This window comes from Salvelinus sp. IW2-2015, linkage group LG27 (assembly GCF_002910315.2).
Source record: "Salvelinus sp. IW2-2015 linkage group LG27, ASM291031v2, whole genome shotgun sequence".
Taxonomy (NCBI): Eukaryota; Metazoa; Chordata; class Actinopteri; order Salmoniformes; family Salmonidae; genus Salvelinus; species Salvelinus sp. IW2-2015.
Window position 1 is genome coordinate 29,924,001 of NC_036867.1, and position 19,114 is coordinate 29,943,114.

General features: G+C 42.6%; 1 protein-coding gene across 2 annotated transcripts in view; it reads left to right on the top strand.

The window, feature by feature from the left end:
* Nucleotides 1-19,114, top strand: part of LOC111953915 (ATP-binding cassette sub-family B member 6) — a 37,954-nt gene that overhangs the window by 3,895 nt on the left and 14,945 nt on the right. Inside the window, exons 2-10 of one of the 2 annotated variants that reach the window (XM_023973405.1) lie at nt 952-1,025; nt 2,449-2,592; nt 2,792-2,981; nt 3,200-3,292; nt 3,470-3,662; nt 8,261-8,382; nt 15,295-15,404; nt 16,299-16,364; nt 17,166-17,291. In XM_023973405.1, coding sequence (XP_023829173.1) covers nt 990-1,025; nt 2,449-2,592; nt 2,792-2,981; nt 3,200-3,292; nt 3,470-3,662; nt 8,261-8,382; nt 15,295-15,404; nt 16,299-16,364; nt 17,166-17,291 — 1,080 coding nt within the window. In that variant the 5' untranslated portion in view covers nt 952-989. The remainder of the gene's footprint in view (nt 1-951; nt 1,026-2,448; nt 2,593-2,791; nt 2,982-3,199; nt 3,293-3,469; nt 3,663-8,260; nt 8,383-15,294; nt 15,405-16,298; nt 16,365-17,165; nt 17,292-19,114) is intronic. The other variant, XM_023973404.1, reaches the window with a different exon arrangement.

A 19,114-nucleotide genomic window follows, 5' to 3' on the forward strand; every position in this document is an offset into this window, starting at 1 on the left:
TTCATCTCTAGGAGACAGAACACGTCTCCTTCCTGAGCGGTATGACAGCTGCGTGGTCCCAGGGTGTTTATACTTGCATACTATTGTTTGTACAGATGAACGTGGTACCTTCAGGCATTTGAAAGTCGCTCCCAAGGATGAACCAGACTTGTAGGGGTCCACAAATTATTTTCTGAGGTCTTGGCTGATTTCTTTTGATTTCCCCATGATGTCAAGCAAAGAGGCACTGAGTTTGAAGGTAGGCCTTGAAATACATCCACAGGTACACCTCCAATTGATTCTCAAATGGTGTCAATTAGCCTATCAGAAGCTTCTAAAGCCATGACATTTTCTTGAATTCTCCAAGCTGTTTAAAGGAACAGTCAACTTAGTGTATGTGAACATCTGACCCACTGGAATTGTGATACAGTGAATTATAAGTTAAATAATCTATCTGTAAATAATTGTTGGAAAAATTACTGTCATGCAAAGTAGATGTCCTAACCGACTTGCCAAAACTATAATATGTTAACACGACCCCAACCTAAGTGTATGTAAACTTCCGACTTCAACTGTATATAGATGTAGTGTGTATACTGTAAATAGATGGCCTAGCCTACCTCTTTCAGGTAATACATTCAATGCAGTCTTAGCATTGTATTTAGCTAATTAATGATGGGTTATGCATAATAAGCTTCTAACTTATAGCCTCTCGTGCGCAATACGCACGCACCTGTGCTCCGCTGGCCTCTCGCCTTAAAAAACTCTCCTTAGCTTTTGGAGTCCCATGCAGGACAAGCTAGACTGGAATAGCTTGGCGGACATTATAGAACTCACAGGTCATTTTAAAGAAGAGCGAACGTGCGATGGCGGTAGGCTATAGCAGTTATTTATTCAGACCCATAGCCATTTAATCTTCGTGAAGAGAAGTGAAAGCCTTCTGCATCTAATTCTAGTCCTATATTATTTAAGGATGTCATTAGAATGATGAAGATAAGGACAACTGTTGAATGCGAGGAAGGAATGACGCAACAAGAGGAGATGAGGTAGGCTAATAACATTAGGGGAAGTATTGTGAAAGGTATATATGCGTCAGCCTACTAATTATACAAATAGGCCCTAATTTATATTTCAAAGTTCAAATCAAATTCACTAGCCTACAGGCTACTTGTAACTTTGAGGCTGCATGTGCTGCACCAGAATTGCATGTTATCTCCCTGCTTTATCATGGCTTGAACGATGTGCGTATTTTCAGTCCATATATTACAGTACAGTAATACAGTTAACACTCAAAGATTAGCATGTTGGAGCTTGTTTCATTTATTTACTGGAGAGAGCATATAGCTAGCTACAACTATGGGCTTTTATGTGTTTCTGTCGTGCGTAATGTGCAGTAACCTATATCATATATTGTATGTATTGGATAACGGCACAATCATTTGGGATTTTTTTCTGGGCTTGGGAACATTAACCTCTACGGGATCGGTGTCAGTTTCTCAAACTAGACACTCTAATGTACTTGTCCTCTTGCTCAGTTGTGCACCGGGGCCTCCCACTCCTCTTTCTATTCTGGTTAGAGCCAGTTTGCGCTATTCTGTGAAGGGAGTAGTACACAGCGTTGTACAAGATCTTCAGTTTATTGGCAATTTCTCGCATGGAATAGCCTTAATTTCTCAGAACAAGAATAGACTGACGGGTTTCAGAAGAAAGGTTTCTGGCCATTTTGAGCCTGTAATCGAACACACAAATGCTGATGCTCCAGATACTCAACTAGTCTAAAGAAGTCCAGTTTTATTGCTTCTTTAATCAGAACAACAGTTTTCAGCTGTGCTAACATAATTGGAAAAATGGTTTTCTAAGGATCAATTAGCCTTTTAAAATGATAAACTTAGATTAGCAAATACAACGTGCTGTTGGAACACAGGAGTGATGGTTGCTGATAATGGGCCTCTGTACGCCTATGTAGATATTCCATAAACAATCTGCTGTTTCCAGCTACAATAGTCATTTACAACATTAACAATGTCTACACTGTATTTCTGATCAATTTGATGTTATTTTAATGGACAAAAAATGTGCTTTTCTTTYAAAAACAAGGACATTTCTAAGTGACCCTAAACTTTTGAACGGTGCTGTAGTTTATAAATTCCTYGTGAGCTTAGTTCAACTTTCACACCACATCAGAACCCAAAATATAAGCTTGTTTTACTCCAATGTTTGTAAACATTGTAAATGTTAACAAACACTSTATAGCCTCAAAGCATGATTCAAATTATAATGTTGATATTATGGATGGTCGGTCCTTGCATACATAGCTGGGTCTATGAAGTTGGGTGGTTTCATTTCTCCAGACCGATCCCTCAGCTTTTTTCCAAAACAGGCGGGGTCCCCACTTTGTTATTGTTTCAACTGCYGATTGCCCCTTTAAAKGTTCAGTTATGACTAAGCATTTTTCATTCATTACCTGAGGTGGAGTTTTCTCTGTGGTTGATGCGCTACCTCGGCACAGGAATGCTCTTCTTCCTGGGCCTAAAGGCTCCGGGGTTGCCACGAAGACCATACATGCTCCTGATCAACGAGGACGAACGTGACGTGGAGGGCGGCACTGGCCAGGTAACCTAGTAATCAAATCAAATCAAATGCAGTATTTTGATGACCTGTAATCACATCCCTTATGTGTGTATAATATCCAATGACTGTATAAATATGAATATATCCTGATTCAGTTTGTGCGTGTGTGTAAGTTTGTAATGAGTGTCTGTTTGTCTGTCTTTGCCACCATGTCCCATAATAACCCCTATCTCTACCTCAGYCCCTGTTGGGTGGGGCGGAGGAGTCCCAGTCTACCTGGCAGGACTTTGGGCAGAAGGTGCGTCTGCTGGTGCCCTACATGTGGCCCCGGGGCAATATTCTACTACAGGGCCTGGTGCTGCTCTGCCTGTGCCTGCTTGGTTTGGAGAGGGTCATCAATGTCTTTGTCCCCATCTACTACAAGAACATYGGTGAGAGAKCMTCCCTCGTTTCTGAACRTCTTCCCTGAATACCTTTTAAGATCTTAGTTGTTGTCACAGCCTTATTGTTTGCGTTGCAGGTCATCTTTAGTTTTTCTCAGAAGGCTTTGATATCGTTGAGGCTGACATCTGAATATCTACCAAGCACAACTGCAGAAAAGATGACCTGACACTGTCATTCCTTTTCAAAACCTCTCTTTCTGTCACAGTGAATGAGCTGACTGATGGAAGCAGCTGGAAGACCTTGGTCACCACTGTGTGTGTCTATGTCCTGCTCAAGGTCCTGCAAGGTGGAGGGGCAGGTGAGTGGGACTTTCACCCCATATTTTCTTTCTCTACCGCATTACCCATTCCTTGTATGCTGTTATTTTAATTCTCTCTTTTGTTTCCTCGCTCTCTCACTCCTCTCCCCTTTCCCCCTCTCTCTCTCCCCAACCCCGCTCTCCCCCCCTCCCCTTTCTTTCCCCTCTCTTTCCTAGGTGCGTCTGGCTTCATCAGTAACATGCGCTCCTTCCTGTGGATCCGCGTGCAGCAGCACACCAACCGGGTGGTGCAGGTGCGTTTGTTTGGCCACCTGCACGCACTGTCACTGCGCTGGCACCTGGGCCGACGCACCGGGGATGTCCTGCGTAGCATCGACCGTGGCACCTCCTCCATCAACACCCTGCTCAGGTGAGTCTCATAATAATACATAATGTGTGTCAATGAGTACATTTACATGCACACTAATAATTAGTGATGCACCGATATGACATTTTTGGCCGATACCGATATCTGATATTTTCCTTGTAAAAACAAAATACGATACCGGTAACCAATATTTAAAATTTTATCAGCCTTTTAAGCATTCTAGTACAGTTAAATAGTTAACACATGGACGCAGCGGTCTAAGGCACTGCATCTCAGTGCAAGAGGCTTCACTACAGTCCCTGGTTTGAATCCAGGTTGTATCACATCCGGCCGTGATTGGGAGTCCCATAGGACGGCGCACAATTGGCCCAGTGTCGTCCGGGTTTGGCCGGGGTAGGCCGTCATTGTAAATAAGATTTTGTTCTTAACTGACTTGCCTAGTTAAATAAAGGTTACACACACACACTGACCAAAAAGTTATTTTGTTGKCATTTACGTATGTCCCCATTACCAGTAAAACATAATCAAAACCTATTTCTTTCACTTACTTGCTATGCCACTTACTTGCTGTGCCATTGTTCATTTGTTCAGTCGTTTCATTCTTAACCAGGATTTCTATGGTATGCCATTTGGGTTTTTGCGTATCAAATAATAKAATATTTAACACTAGTTCACGTGTCAAATAAGCTTGTTGACCAATCAGGACCTGAATATGACTGCACGTCACATAATAATTTGACGYGTTCATCCATTTTTTACGTAGTTATTACACATTGATTACACTGTCACTCGTATTTCATGTCACAACGATTCATCGATACGTTTGCTATGAAGCTGGTAAAGCTGTCTTGCGCACCTACATTGCTGGTCATAAAAAAAATCTAGCTTGCTCATGGACGCAAACAATGTTCTTCCCCAAAAACATAGCAAAATGACATCTGTTTCAGTAGCTATAGTTAGCTAGCTTAGCTAACTATATAGCTAAGTGCCATCATCTAAATAACCCTAATTTATAGGACAGTTCTTATTTGATTAATGGTCGGACCCATCTATGTGAAGCTAGCCACAAAAGGATTAGCTACAATAGTGGACTTTGCGGTTAGCCTTCAAAATAAAAGTATGGCATAATTCTACTATTTGTATTCATTTGCATCACTGTCAATGACATACTTTTATTTTGAAGGCAAACCGCAAATTCCACTATTGTGCCTAATCCGTATTGTGGCTAGCCTCACTAGCCAGATGAAGCTTGCTGGCTGCTTATAACGTTAGTTCTGGGCAACAGGGTTAAGTAGCTGGCTAGCAATTTATTTTCATGAACTGAAGTTCAATTTCAATAGGCGAACAACAATACTTACTCACAAGGACTCCTAAATCATTACTAAGAATAATRAAAATGACTGCAGTTTCTACTGGTYATTATTTTCAGGCTGGGTGTATTGGTGCTAGCTAGGTACCAAGCTAAAGCTAGCTACCAGAGAAGTTGTGGTCGAAGAAATTATGCTTTATTACCAACACGGTATTTAAAACACARCGTTCGTGGCCGGTGTTTGCTTGTTTGCAGACTTTTTTGTACAGCTTTGACAGTGCTACTGACACGCAAAGACCGAAACGGTGTTCCATAGTATGTATGTCGTGAAGCTAATAGCAGTGACGCTATTACTTTGTAACTCCGGTAGGGCAACATCTGAAAAATAGCGCACTTGGTAGTGTGTACCGGTGCTCAACCAGTCGGCGAAAGCCAACATAACCCACGACAGAGAACGGTTGATTGTCAAGGGCAATTATCTTGGCTTTAATGGATTTTGTGTATGAGTGTCTCGCTGAAATGTTCTTACTCTTTCAAATGACTGCCCGACTTGTTGACTGCTCGATCCACACTGCAGACATTGTGGCCTAGTTTAGGAATGCTGGGTTGCACATGTCGCGCAAAATGTTACGCGCCGTCATTACGTCATGTACCTACGTTATATAGGTATGCACATCAGCTTTGACATCGGTTTTGCACATCGGCGTTAAAATAGACATCGGCCGATACCGATGTTGGCATTTTTAGTTAATATCGTCCGATTCCGATATGTTCACCGATATATTGTGCATCCCTACTAATAATTAAATATTAAACTGATTATAGCAGTAGGCTGAGTATGAAAATAGTAATGTAAAAACACCTTACTCTGCTTATATTAATTGGTTTCAAAATCAAAGTAAGCATACGCCGATTAAAACACCTGGTTTTCTGAGAAATCTATTGAATTATTAGGACATGTAAACCGCTTAATCGGCGTTCCAGCAGTGTGTTTGATCTGCACATGTGCCAGCGTTGGTGGCGCAAGCCTCCCTCTTATTCGCGAGTGAAGCGAGTTCGGAAAAACTGAAAGTAGGCATCTTAGAAATAGCTTTAACATACAAACATTGGCTGTAGTTGATTCAAGAAGGTAGTTCTTGGATATTTAGTTTCCTGTCGACATTAAAAGCCATATTTTCTTAGTTATCTTTCTCAGTAACACAACATTAAACTGTTCTTATGCCTGTGTAATAAAACKAAATACGTTTGGAGCAACATTTTATTAGCATGTTACATAATACTTTGGTAATATTGTATTTTAATTGCATAGAAATTAGCTGAGTTTTTGTAACTACTGTTACTACAAGAGGAATAGTGACTGTTCCTTATCAGTGGGATGGGGGCCTACAAACCTGACTCAGTTACTCCAGCTCTGTCAGGAGGAATGGGCCAAAATTCACCCAACTTATTGTGGGAAGCTTGTGGAAGGCTACCCAAAACATTTGACCCAAGTTAAACAATTTAAAGGCAATGCTACCAAATGCTAATTGAGTGTATGTAAACTTATAAAAGCTGAAATAAATCATTCTCTATGTTATTATTCTGACATTTCACATTCTTAAAATAAAGTGGTGATCCTAACTGACCTAAGACAGGGAATTTTTACTGGAGTTAAATGTAAGGAATTGTGAAAAACTGAGTTTAAATGTATTTGGCTAAGGTGTATGTAAACTTCCAACTTCAACTGTATATAGCATTTTTCAAAGCATTTTACGTTATAAGGGGGAAACTCATCTGCCTTAGATTACAATATTTCCTAAAATCGGTGCGCATCTCCCCCGGGACTGCTGCGCAGAAGAAATATCAGCCCGTGCAGAGAAGCACGAGATTGAACTTCACTTAATTTTCTACAGTTTTCCATGTCAGATAACACTACCAACGTTTTCCTTTTACTGTTGTAATTGCGATCGAATCAACGCAATATTAGCCACATTCAATGCAACACACCGAAACAAAACTAACTATGCAAGAGATTTTATTATAGGGAGAATGCATCGGATTGACAAGGCCCGTACTCTATACACAGACCGGTGCACCATAAACTATCAGAACTGCAGTAGGCCTATATGCAAATAGACCATTGCCATATATGGAACCCGTGCCATTCACTTTGAACTGGACAGTGTTTACAGCATGAGCGGTCGTTAGTAGATGCGCTTGTTTTGAGATCAAAGTGAGAGCTACATGTAGCCACCTGTGCACATTTGTTCAAATCCTTTGCTAATGAGTGAGTCATTAGCCCAGTTAGCGATAATTTGTAGTCAGCAATGGGGGGGAGTGATTGCTTCCTACAAGAGAACAAAATGTGTGCATTTCTAGCTATCTTTGAAAAGTGAGTCAGATAGTTTTTTTTGTCTTAGTGGCAGTGTTGTATTTTGAGACAGGCTTGAATAAGCTAAGTAGCCAATAGGCAGAGGGTAGCATAATTTGTCTGATTCTCTGTAATAATGGTATGGAAATAATTATTTTATTTTGTCAAGTGGTTTCTTGCATCAAAGAGCACAACAACATTTTCAGACCGCCTTGTCTGAAGGACAAGTGGATAAACAGGTTCATGTCAAGCCATGCATGTTTTGTTTTCAAAAGTGTCATGGAATGTAGGACTACATTGAACACCACACATTGGCTGCTACTGTAGGCTGGATGATAGAACACTTATTTCCATGTTAAAATGTTTTGAGATACATTTTCTACATTGTTTTTGATGGTAGGCCACTGGTAGGCCTTCATTATGATCAAATAGCCACAATAGCCTACTTGACCACTTAACTGTAACTTAAAGTAGGTACAGCCTCAGTGTTCACATTTAACGCCAGCCGGAGGTTGCACAGAATTTTCACAATGTTCAAGTTTGCGCTCAGCAGACCTGAAATTTGCTCAGTGCTGAGAAAATTGATGGAACATTGGTCTGAGGTATGCTTGATTGAGCTTGGCCTTAGCTTTGCACTTTTTCAACTATTCAGTTGGCAACATAGAACCAGACTAACTGTATCAATTGTTTGATCTGATTTACTTTATCCTCAAAGCTTAGATACTGCTTCCTCGGGTGTTTGCTCTATCCTCAAAAAGAGCAATTATGCCAAAACTGTACTCTTTTCCACCTTAAAATTGATTCCACCTTCCATTTCTACTTGCCAGGCCGTCTAACTATGATCCATCCCCCTGTAGTATGTCTTAGTTTCTTAGTGTTATCCTGACCTCTGGACAGTCTGTAGTTTCCTGTGTCTGAATGTCTGACTTTCTGTGTCTGAACCCAGAGGTAAACCTGGACTCCCTCTCTTTCTCTCCACAGCTACATTGTATTCAGCATCTTCCCCACCATCGCAGATATCGTCATCTCCATCATCTATTTCATCACCTACTTCAACGCCTGGTTCGGACTCATCGTATTCGTCTGTATGTTCCTCTATCTCAGTGAGTACAAGGCCTCCTTTCCAGAACCAATTCAGTTATATTTATAAGGTAATAATAATCTGATCTGAGTCAAATATGTGATCTGTCCTCTTGCTCAGTTGTTGCTCAGCTCTCTTTCTATTCTGGTTAGAGCCAGTTTGCGCTATTCTGTGAAGGGAGTAGTACACAGCGTTGTATGAGATCTTCAGTTTATTGGCAATTTCTCGCATGGAATAGCCTTAATTTCTCAGGACAAGAATAGACTGACAAGTTTCAGAAGAAAGTTCTTTGTTTCTGGCCATTTTGAGCCTGTAATTGAACCCACAAATGCTGATGCTCCAGATAATCAACTAGTCTAAAGAAGGCCAGTTTTATTGCTGCTTTAATCAGCACAACAGTTTTTTCTAATGATCAATTAGCCTTTTAAAATTATCAACTTAGATTAGCTAACACAACATGCCATTGGAACACAGAAGTGATGGTTGCTGATAATGGGCCTCTGTACACCTATGTAGATATTCCATAAAAAATCATCCGTTTCCAGCTACAATAGTCATTTACAACATTAACAATGTCTACACTGTATTTCTGATTAATTTTATGTTATTTTAAAAGACAAAAAATTTGCTTTTCTTTCAAAAACAAGGACATTTCTAAGTGACCCCAAACTTTTGAACGATAGTGTAGAATGAGGTTGTTCTTCTCAAACAGCCCCTTTATCCCACTTGGATTTTTCATCCAATTTTTGGGGGGAATTTCTAAAAATAATTTTTACAATTTTATTTTAGTGTTCAATGTATTTTCAGTGTTATGTCTAACTCTGGCCTTTTCATTATGGGAGCAATGATAAATAATATTATAAATGTATTTGTTCATTTCTTTTTTAAACTGTTGCGGTAATGTGAATTTTGTAAAAACTGTAGTAAAATGCATAATATCGGATCAAAAAACATATGAATAATTATGAAATAGATAAGTACAGATCCTAATCTCAGTGATCCAAGAGGACATTTCATGAAAAATGACAATTTTTGGAGTCAAATTTCAGCTAGTAGTTTACATTTTTGATTGGTCAGATTTACATTACAGATAAGTGCAGGCGTGAGATGCGACTGACATTTCACCGGTGGGGAGAGAGCGCGAGAGAGGGGTGGACATGGAGGGTGCTTTGCTTGAAGCTCTGAACATCATGACATGACGTGAACTAGAATGTGCTTGAGCTATAGAACCCCACTGTGGAGGTGTCATAATTCCCGTCAAACCTAGCGGTCAAACAGGGAAATGGTTCCAATTGTTCACATGCGCCGAATATAACCTTACTGTGAAATGCTTACTTAAKAAAATATTTACTAAATAAACTAAAGTAGAAAGAAGAAAAAAAACACTACAAATAACAATAATGAGGCTATATTCTGTACAGGGGTACCGATACCGAGTCAATGTGCGGAGGTACAGGTTAGTCAAGGTAATTGAGGTAATATGTACATGTAGGTATGGGTAAAGTGACTATGCATAGATAATAAACATTGAGTAACAGCAATGTATTTTTTTTAATACAAAATACATATCTTCAGCTCTATTTACTCTCAGAATCAAAWATGCTAATTATCATCAAAGTAGACATCATGCAAGACTACAAATCCTTGCAGCTCCTGCAAGTCATCTCTCGCTGACACCTTTGGTAACAGGTATTGTGTATATTTTAAAACTTACACAAGACATTTCAAAGAATTGTCAATTTTAAAGAAATGTTGGCAATTTATTCATTGTTCAATTTAGCTAACATTAGTTAATTCAGAGATTCTTACCTTTGCCTCTATTCGGCAGTCTAGTACAGATCATTAAATTTGTAGTTCTTTATGATCACCACATTAGCAGCTAATTAGCATTTCATTTTTGGGTGATAAATACAGGCAAATATATTGATAAAGTCACCTTGTCTTCGAGAGATTTACACGGTAATCAAAACGTCACGCCAGGGTAAACCTACACGAATCACCACCCTTATTTTTTGTGTTTCTAAAATCCCCTATAGGAAAAATAAATGGTGGGGAAATTATTCAAATCGAATCACATTTTATTAGTCACATGCACCGTATACAAAAAGTGTAGACCTTACAGTGAAATGCTTACTTACGAGCCCCTAACCAACAATGCAGTTWAAAAAAATACGGATAAGAATAAGAAGTAGCAGCGGTGTAAAAGAGGGAGAGGGGAGGCAATGCAAATAGTCTGGGTAGCCATTTGATTAGATATTCAGGAGTCTTATGGCTTGGGGGTAGAAGCTGTTTAGAAGCCTCTTGGACCTAGACTTGGCGCTCCAGTACCACTTGCCGTGTGGTAGCAGAGAGAACAGTCTATGACTAGGGTGGCTGGAGTCTTTGACAATTTTTAGGGCCTTCCTCTGACACCGCCTGGTATGGAGGTCCTGGATGGCAGGAAGCTTGGCCCCAATGATGTACTGTGCCTTTTGCACTACCCTCTGTAGTGCCTTGTGGTCGGAGGCCGAGCAGTTGCCATACCAGGCAGTGATGCAACCAGTCAGGATGCTCTCGATGGTGCAGCTGTAGAACCTTTTGAGGATCTGAGGACCCATGCCAAATATTTTCCGTCTCCTGAAGGGGAATAGGTTTTGTCATGCTCTCTTCACGACTGTCTTGGTGTGTTTGGACCATATTAGTTTGTTGGTGATGTGGACGCCAAGGAACTTGAAGCTCTCAACCTGCTCCACTACAGCCCCGTTGATGAGAATGGGGGCGTGCTCGGTGCTCTTTTTCCTGTTGTCCACAATCATCTCCTTTGTCTTGATCACGTTGAGGGAGAGTATGTTATACTGGCATCACACTGCCAGGTCTCTGACCTCCCTATAGGCTGTCTCGTCGTTGTCTGTGTTCAGGCCTACCACTGTTGTGTCATCGGCAAACTTAATGATAGTGTTGGAGTTGTGCCTGGCCGTGCAGTCATGAGTGAACAGGGAGTACAGGAGGGGACTGAGCACGCACCCCTGAGGGGGCCCTGTGTTGAGGATCAGCGTGGCGGATGTGTTGTTACCTACCCTTACCACCTGGGTGCGGCCCGTCAGGAAGTCCATGATCCAGTTGCAGAGGGAGGTGTTTAGTCCCAGGGTTCTTAGCTTATTGATGAGCTTTGAGCACACTATGGTGTTGAATGCAGAGCTGTAGTCAATGAATAGCATTCTCACATAGATTCCTTTTGTCCAGGTGGGAAAGGGCAGTGTGGAGTGCAATAGAGATTGCATCAYYTGTGGATCTGTTGGGGCAGTATGAAAATTAGAGTGGGTCTAGGGTTTCTGCGATAATGGTGTTGATGTGAGCCATGACCAGCCTTTCAAAGCACTTCATGGCTACAGACGTGAGTGCTACGGGTCGGTTGTCATTTTTTCAGGTTACCTTAGTATTCTTGGGCGCAGGCACTATGTTGGTCTCCTTAAAACATGTTGGTATTACAGACTCTAACAGGGAGAGGTTGAAAATGTCAGGGAAGACACTTGCCAGTTGGTCAGCACATGCTCGGAGTACACGTCCTGGTAATCTGTCTGTGAATGTTGACCTGTTTAAAGGTCTTACTCTCATCGGCTGCGGCGAGTGTGATCTCACAGTCTTCCGGAACAGCTGGTGCTCTCATGCATTTTTCAGTGTTATTTGCCTCAAAGTGAGCATAGAAGTAATTTAGCTCGTCTGGTAAGCTCTTGTCACTGGGCAGCTTTCGGCTGTGCTTCCTTTTGTAGTCTGTAATGGTTTGCAAGCCCTGCCACATCTGACRAGCTTCAGAGCTGGTGTAGTACGATTCGATCTTAGTCCTGTATTGATGCTTTGCTTGTTTGATGGTTCGTCGGAGGGCATAGAGAGATTTCTTATAAGCTCCCGGGTTTGAAAACCTTGAAAACCGCAGCTCTACCATTTAGCTCCGTGCAAATGTTGCCTGAAATCCATAGCTTCTGGTTGGTGTATGTACATACATTTACATTTACATTTAAGTCATTTAGCAGACGCTCTTATCCAGAGCGGACTACCAAAATTGGTGCATTCACCTTATGATATCCAGTGGAACAACCACTTTACAATAGTGCATCTAACTCTTTTTAAGGGGGGGTTAGAAGGATTACTTTATCCTATCCTAGGTATTCCTTAAAGAGGTGGGTTTCAGGTGTCTCCGGAAGGTGGTGATGTGACTCCGCTGACCTGGCGGCGTGAGGGAGTTTGTTCCACCATTGGGGTGCCAGAGCAGCGAACAGTTTTGACTGGCTGAGCGGAGCTGTACTTCCTCAGAGGTAGGGAGGCGAGCAGGCCAGAGGTGGATGAACGCAGTGCCCTTGTTGGTGTAGGGCCTGATCAGAGCCTGAAGGTACGGAGGGTGCCGTTCCCCTCACAGCTCCGTAGGCAAGCACCATGGTCTTGTAGCGGATGCGAGCTTCAACTGGAACCGAGAGCATGGAGAGAGCGAGGAGCGGGTACGTGAAGAACTGGAAGGTTGAACACCAGAGGGCGTGCGGCGTTCTGGATGAGTTGTAGGGTTTAATGGCACAGGCAGGGAGCCCAGCCAACAGCGATTGCGAGTAATCCAGACGGGAGATGACAAGTGCCTGGATTAGGACCCTCGCCGCTCTCCTGTGTGAGGCAGGGTCGTACTCTGCGAGAATGTTGTAGAGCATGAACCTACAGGAACGGGTCACCGCCTTGATGTTAGTTGAGAAACGACATGGTGTTGTCCAGGATCACGCCAAGGTCTTAGCACTCTGGGAGGAGACACAATGGAGTGTTCACCGTGATGGCGAGATCATGAACGGGCAGTCCTTCCCCGGGAGAGAGCAGCTCCGTCTTGCCGAGTGCAGCTGAGGTGGTGATCCGTCATCCACACTGATATGTCTGCCAGACATGCAGAGATGCGATTCGCCACATGGTTATCAGAGGGGGAAAGGAGAGAAGATTTTGTGTCGTCTGCATAGCAATGATAGGAGAGACCATGTGAGAGCCAAGTGACTTGGTGTATAGCGAGAATGGAGGAGAGGCCTAGAACAGAGCCCTGGGGGACACCAGTGTGAGAGCACGTGGTGCGAGACAGAATTCTCGCCACGCTACCTGCGTGAGGACGACCTGTCACAGGACGCAATCCAAGCGTGGGCCGCGCCGGAGATGCCCAGCTCGGAGAGGGTGGAGAGGAGGATCTGATGGTTCACAGTATCAAAGGCAGCCGATAGGTCTAGCAAGGATGAGAGCAGAGAGAGAGAGTTAGCTTTAGCAGTGCGGAGCGCCTCCGTGACACAAGAGAACAGTCTCAGTTGAATGACTAGTCTTGAAACCTGACTGATTTGGATCAAGAAGGTCATTCTGAGAGAGATAGCAGGAGAGCTGGTCAAGGACGGCACGTTCAAGAGTTTGGAGAGAAAAGAAAAAGTCACTGTGGGGACGACATCATCGATGCACTTATTGATGAAGCCAATGACTGATGTGGTGTACTCCTCAATGCCATCGGAGGAATCCCAGAACATATTTCAGTCTGTGCTAGCAAAACAGTCCTGTAGCTTAGCATCTGCTTCATCTGACCACTTTTTTTATTCATCAAGTCACTGGTACTTCCTGCTTGAATTTTTGCTTGTCAGCAGGAATCAGATTTATGGTAATATTTGCCAAATGGAGGGCGAGGGAGAGCTTTGAATGCATCTCTGTGTGTGGAGTAAAGGTGGTCCAGAGTTTATTTTCCCTCTGGTTGCACATTTAACATACTGATAGAAATTTGGTAAAATGGATTTAAGTTTCTCTGCATTAAAGTCCACGGCTACTAGGAGCATCACCTCTGGGTGAGCATTTTCTTGTTTGCTTATGGCGGAATACAGCTCATTCAATGCTGTCTTAGTGCCAGCCTCTGACTGTGGTGGTATCTAAACAGCTATGAAAAATACAGATGAAAACTCTCTAGGTAGATAGTGTGGTCTACAGCTTATCATGAGATACTTTACCTCAGGTGAGCAATAGCTCGAGACTTCCTTAGATATCGTGCACCAGCTGTTATTTACAAAAATACATAGACCGCCGCCCCTTGTCTTACCAGACGYCGATATTCTATTCTGCCGGTACAGCGTATAACCAGCCAGCTGTATGTTGATAGTGTCGTCATCCAGCCACGATTCCGTGTAGCATAAGATATTACATTTTTGAATGTCCCGTTGGTAGTTTAATCTTGCGCGTAGGTCATCTATTTTATTCTCCAAAGATTGCACGTTTGCTAGCAGAATGGAAGGAAGTGGGGGTTATTCGATCGCCTACGAATTCTCAAAAGGCAGCCCTCCTCTGGCCCCTTTTTCTCCACCTCTTTTTCACGCAAATCACGGGGATCTGGGCCTGTTCCCGAGAAAGCAGTATATCGTTGACGTTGGGCTCGTTTAACTCGTTAAAGGAAAAAAAGGATTCTGCCAGTCTGTGGTGAGTAATCGCAGTCCTGGTGTCCAGAAGTTATTTTTGGTCATAAGAGACGGTAACGGCAACATTATGTACAAAATAAGTTTAAAAAATAAGTTACAAACAAGAGCAAATAAACAAACAAAAAAACACAATCGGTTGGAGACACGTCAGCCCTCTTCTCCGGCGCCATTTTTTTGGAACCATTTTCTTGTTTGACCACTAGATTTTATTGTTATTATGGCTCATACTGTGGTACTCAATAACTAGCATTATAACTTTACAGAATTATATAAACATAATAGATCGGGAGGAATATTTTTGGAACCAAAAATAACATTCATTATTAACCGGTTCTCAAGATTTTAAAAGAATGGTTATATTCCGGAACACAAGAGATCAGTTTCCTTCTTCATTTTTTGTTCTTTCGGTTTTTGGTTCTGTTCCCTGAACGGGTTCCTACCCCTGGTAATAACAATGTAATATTTCATAATGGTCCATCAATATATTGCTCCAGCCCTTACCATCATCATCACGGAATGGAGGACTAAGTACAGGCGAGACATGAACACCCAGGACAACAACGCCAAGTCCAAGGCAGTGGACTCCCTGCTCAACTTTGAGACGGTACGGAGATGCTCCCATTGACTTATAACCTCAATACTTGGGTCGTGTTCATTAGGACTATGGTGGAGAAATTACAAGATTAAGTTATAATACTGTTATTGCATCAAAAAGTTGTTTTATGCAATAGAATAGGGTTCTATTAGGGCTCGCTTATCTGTGTCTGTGTGAACTGAGAGGAGGAGCCTTTGATTTATGAATGGTTTGGTGATTAATTCCTACAGCATGCATTTCATAGAATGAGTTGGTGTTTGTTTAGTGTTAGGTACCAAGGAGAGATGGCTTGGGTATGAGAGGAACCTTGTCTTAGTGGCCAAACTCTGATTTCTGTACAATAAGAACAGTCTACACGACCAATACTATTTGGCTGGGGGATACTCCTTTCTCTTATGTCAAGTCTCACCTTGTGACCCATTCCACATATMTGTTGTTTGTCATGTAGATTAAGTGGGTGTATCTTTGCAATAAAATATCTTTGTATTCTTTGTGTCAGGGCTCACAACCCAACAGTCWAGAGTGTTGGGTTGACCAGCCTTGTTATTGCAGAGCACTTGTGTGTGTGGTGTGACCTGCTTTCCTTATTAATAAGTTCATAAATATTTTGTTTAAGTACAACTCTGAACTCTTGTGTGATACGTTTGTCTCTCCTCATTTGATAATAAAGAAATAACCACCACAGGACACACAACGGAAAATGTTTTTWAAAAAAGAAAAAAAAAGGTTTTGCAACAGAAAATGAAAAATAAGTCCACGTAGTCTCTCTCTGTTTAAGTCTGTTGGGTGCCTAATGAACACGATCCAGAATCCCCACCTGGCACATGAAGCTGTCCACAAACACATTACATTTTGCAGTTTCAAAGTTGCTTCACGACTGCGATTGTTGTGTTTTTCCAACAGGTGAAGTACTACAACGCAGAAAATTATGAAGTGGACCGTTTTGAGGACGCCATCCTGAAGTATCAGGTAATCTAGACTATAGATGTCAAACGCTGAAGAGTTGAGAATGTAGATCTGTGTAAAGTTACACCAGAGTGCTTGCTTTGGTTAGTCAGGTAGATGTTTGACCACCTTAGATGCATGCATAGTTCGAGTTTCTGCAGACCTTTCCTCTCTACATCTCTACCCCCTCCCCCTCGGGAGCATTTACTCCTGAGATGCTGAACTGTTGCACCCTCTATAACCACTGATTTATTATTTGACACTGCTGGTCATAGAAGAACATTTGAATGTCTTGAAGAACGATCTGGTCTTAATGGCCATGTACTCTTATAAAGCACAGCCATAAGGGGACTGGCCACCTCTCAGAGCCTGGTTTCTGCCTATGTTCCTTCTTTTCTATGGAGTTTTTCCAAGCCAATGTGCTTGTACATCTGCATTGTTTGCTCTATGGGCTTTTAGGCTGGGTATCTGTATAAGCACTTTGTGACAACTACTGATGTAAAAAGGCCTTTCTAAAATACATTTGATTGAAATGTTGATTGAATGAGCCTGCCATYATTGATGATGTGCTATGATTTTAGAACGGCCACCAGTAGGCATTGCTCTTTACCTTTTGTAAATCTGTTGGTTCCAGGTCTTTTTGACAGCACAAGCAGATCTGGGACCAGGCAATAACTCTATTTATTATAATGTTGTATTTATGGTCTGCATACCAATGACCATAGGAGTTGGCAAGACGGCACAAACAGATCTGGGACCAGGCTATAACTATATTGATTGTAATGTTGCATTTGCGTTCTGTCTGTCTGTCCCCTCCCATCCTAGATTTCAGAATGGAAGACCCAAGCCTCTCTGGCCTTCCTGAACCAGACCCAGAACCTGATTGTTGGCTCAGGCCTACTGGCAGGCTCACTGCTCTCTGCCTACTTTTTCCAGGAGGGCAAGTTTAAGGTACTGAGCTCAGAGTGCTTGCTAGCTTAAGGGTCATTCCACCTCGAAAAGCAGAAGAAAGAGGATTTTGACACCCACTATCTCAGATTGTGCTGAAAACTACGTCTCTCCCGAGCCCGTACGGGAGTTGTAGCGATGAGACAAGATAGTAATTACTAGCGATTGGATACCACGAAAATTGGGGAGAAAAGGGAAAAAAACAAAAAAACAACTGAGACATAAACTGAACAAGTTCCACAGACATGTGACTAAGAGAAATGGAATAATGTGTCCCTGAACAAAGGTGGGGTAAAAATCTAAAGTAACAGTCAGTATCTAGTGTGGCCACCAGCTGCATTAAGTACTGCAGTGCATCTCCTCCTCATGGACTGCACCAGATTTGCCAGTTCTTTCTGTGAGATGTTACCCCACTCTTCCACCAAGGCACCTGCAAGTTCCCGGACATATCTGGGGGGAATGGCCCAAGCCCTCACCCTCTGATCCAACAGGTCCCAGACATGCTCTTCGCTGGCCATGGCAGAACACTGACATTCCTGTCTTGTAGGAAATCCCGCACAGAAAGAGCAGTATGGCTGGAGGCATTGTCATGCTGGAGGGTCATGTCAGGATGAGCCTGCAGGAATGGTACCACATGAGGGAGGAGGATGTCTTCCCTGTAACGCACAGCATTGAGATTGCCTGCAATGACAACAAGCTCAGTCCGATGATGCTGTGACACACCTCCCCAGACCATGACGGACCCTCCACCTCCAAATCGATCCCGCTCCAGAGTATAGACCTCGGTGTAATGCTCATTCCTTCGTCAATAAACGCGAATCCGACCATCATCTCTGGTGAGACAAAACCGCGACTCGTCAGTGAAGAGCACTTTTTGCCAGTCCTGTCTGGTCCAGAGACGGTGGGTTTGTGCCCATAGGCGATGTTGTTGCCTGTGATGTCTGGTGAGGACCTGCCTTACAACAGGCCTACAAGCCCTCAGTCCAGCCTCTCTCAGCCTATTGCGGACAGTCTGAGCACTGATGGAGGGATTGTGCGTTCCTGGTGTAACTCGGGCAGTTGTTGTTGCCATCCTGTACCTGTCTCGCAGGTGTGATGTTCGGATGTACCGATCCTGTGCAGGTGTTGTTACACGTGGTCTGCCACTGCGAGGACGATCAGCTGTCTGCCCTGTCTCCCTGTAGCGCTGTCTTAGGCGTCTCACAGTATGGATTTTGCAATTTATTGCCCTGGCCACATCTGCAGTCCTCATGCCTCCTTGCAGCATGCCTAAGGCACGTTCATGCAGATGAGCAGGGACCCTGCGCATCTTTCTTTTGGTGTTTTTCAGAGTCAGTAGAAAGGCCTCTTTAGTGTCCTAAGTTTTCATAACTGTGACCTTAATTGCCTACCGTCTGTAAGCTGTTAGTGTCTTTACGACCGTTCCACAGGTGCATGTTCATTAGTTGTTTATGGTTCATTGAACAAGCATGGGAAACAGCATGGGAAACAATGAAGATCTGTGAAGTTATTTGGATTTTTACGAATTATCTTTGAAAGACAGGGTCCTGAAAATGGGATGTTTCTTTTTTTGCTGAGTTTATAATACTTAACATCCTATTTGGACCATGATTCTTCCTAACAATGAGTAAGACATGAGGAATCCAATGAAATGATCAAAAGCCACACACGGACCCCCCACATCACACGGCAACAACCAGTATCAGTTCTCAATKTCTGACAAATAGTATGGAGCTGTGGCTTGGAGTATTGCTTCTTCATTCTATGTAATGTATTCACTGATTACATGTTTTTTCTTCTGTTCAGAGAGATTTGTTATTTTAGTT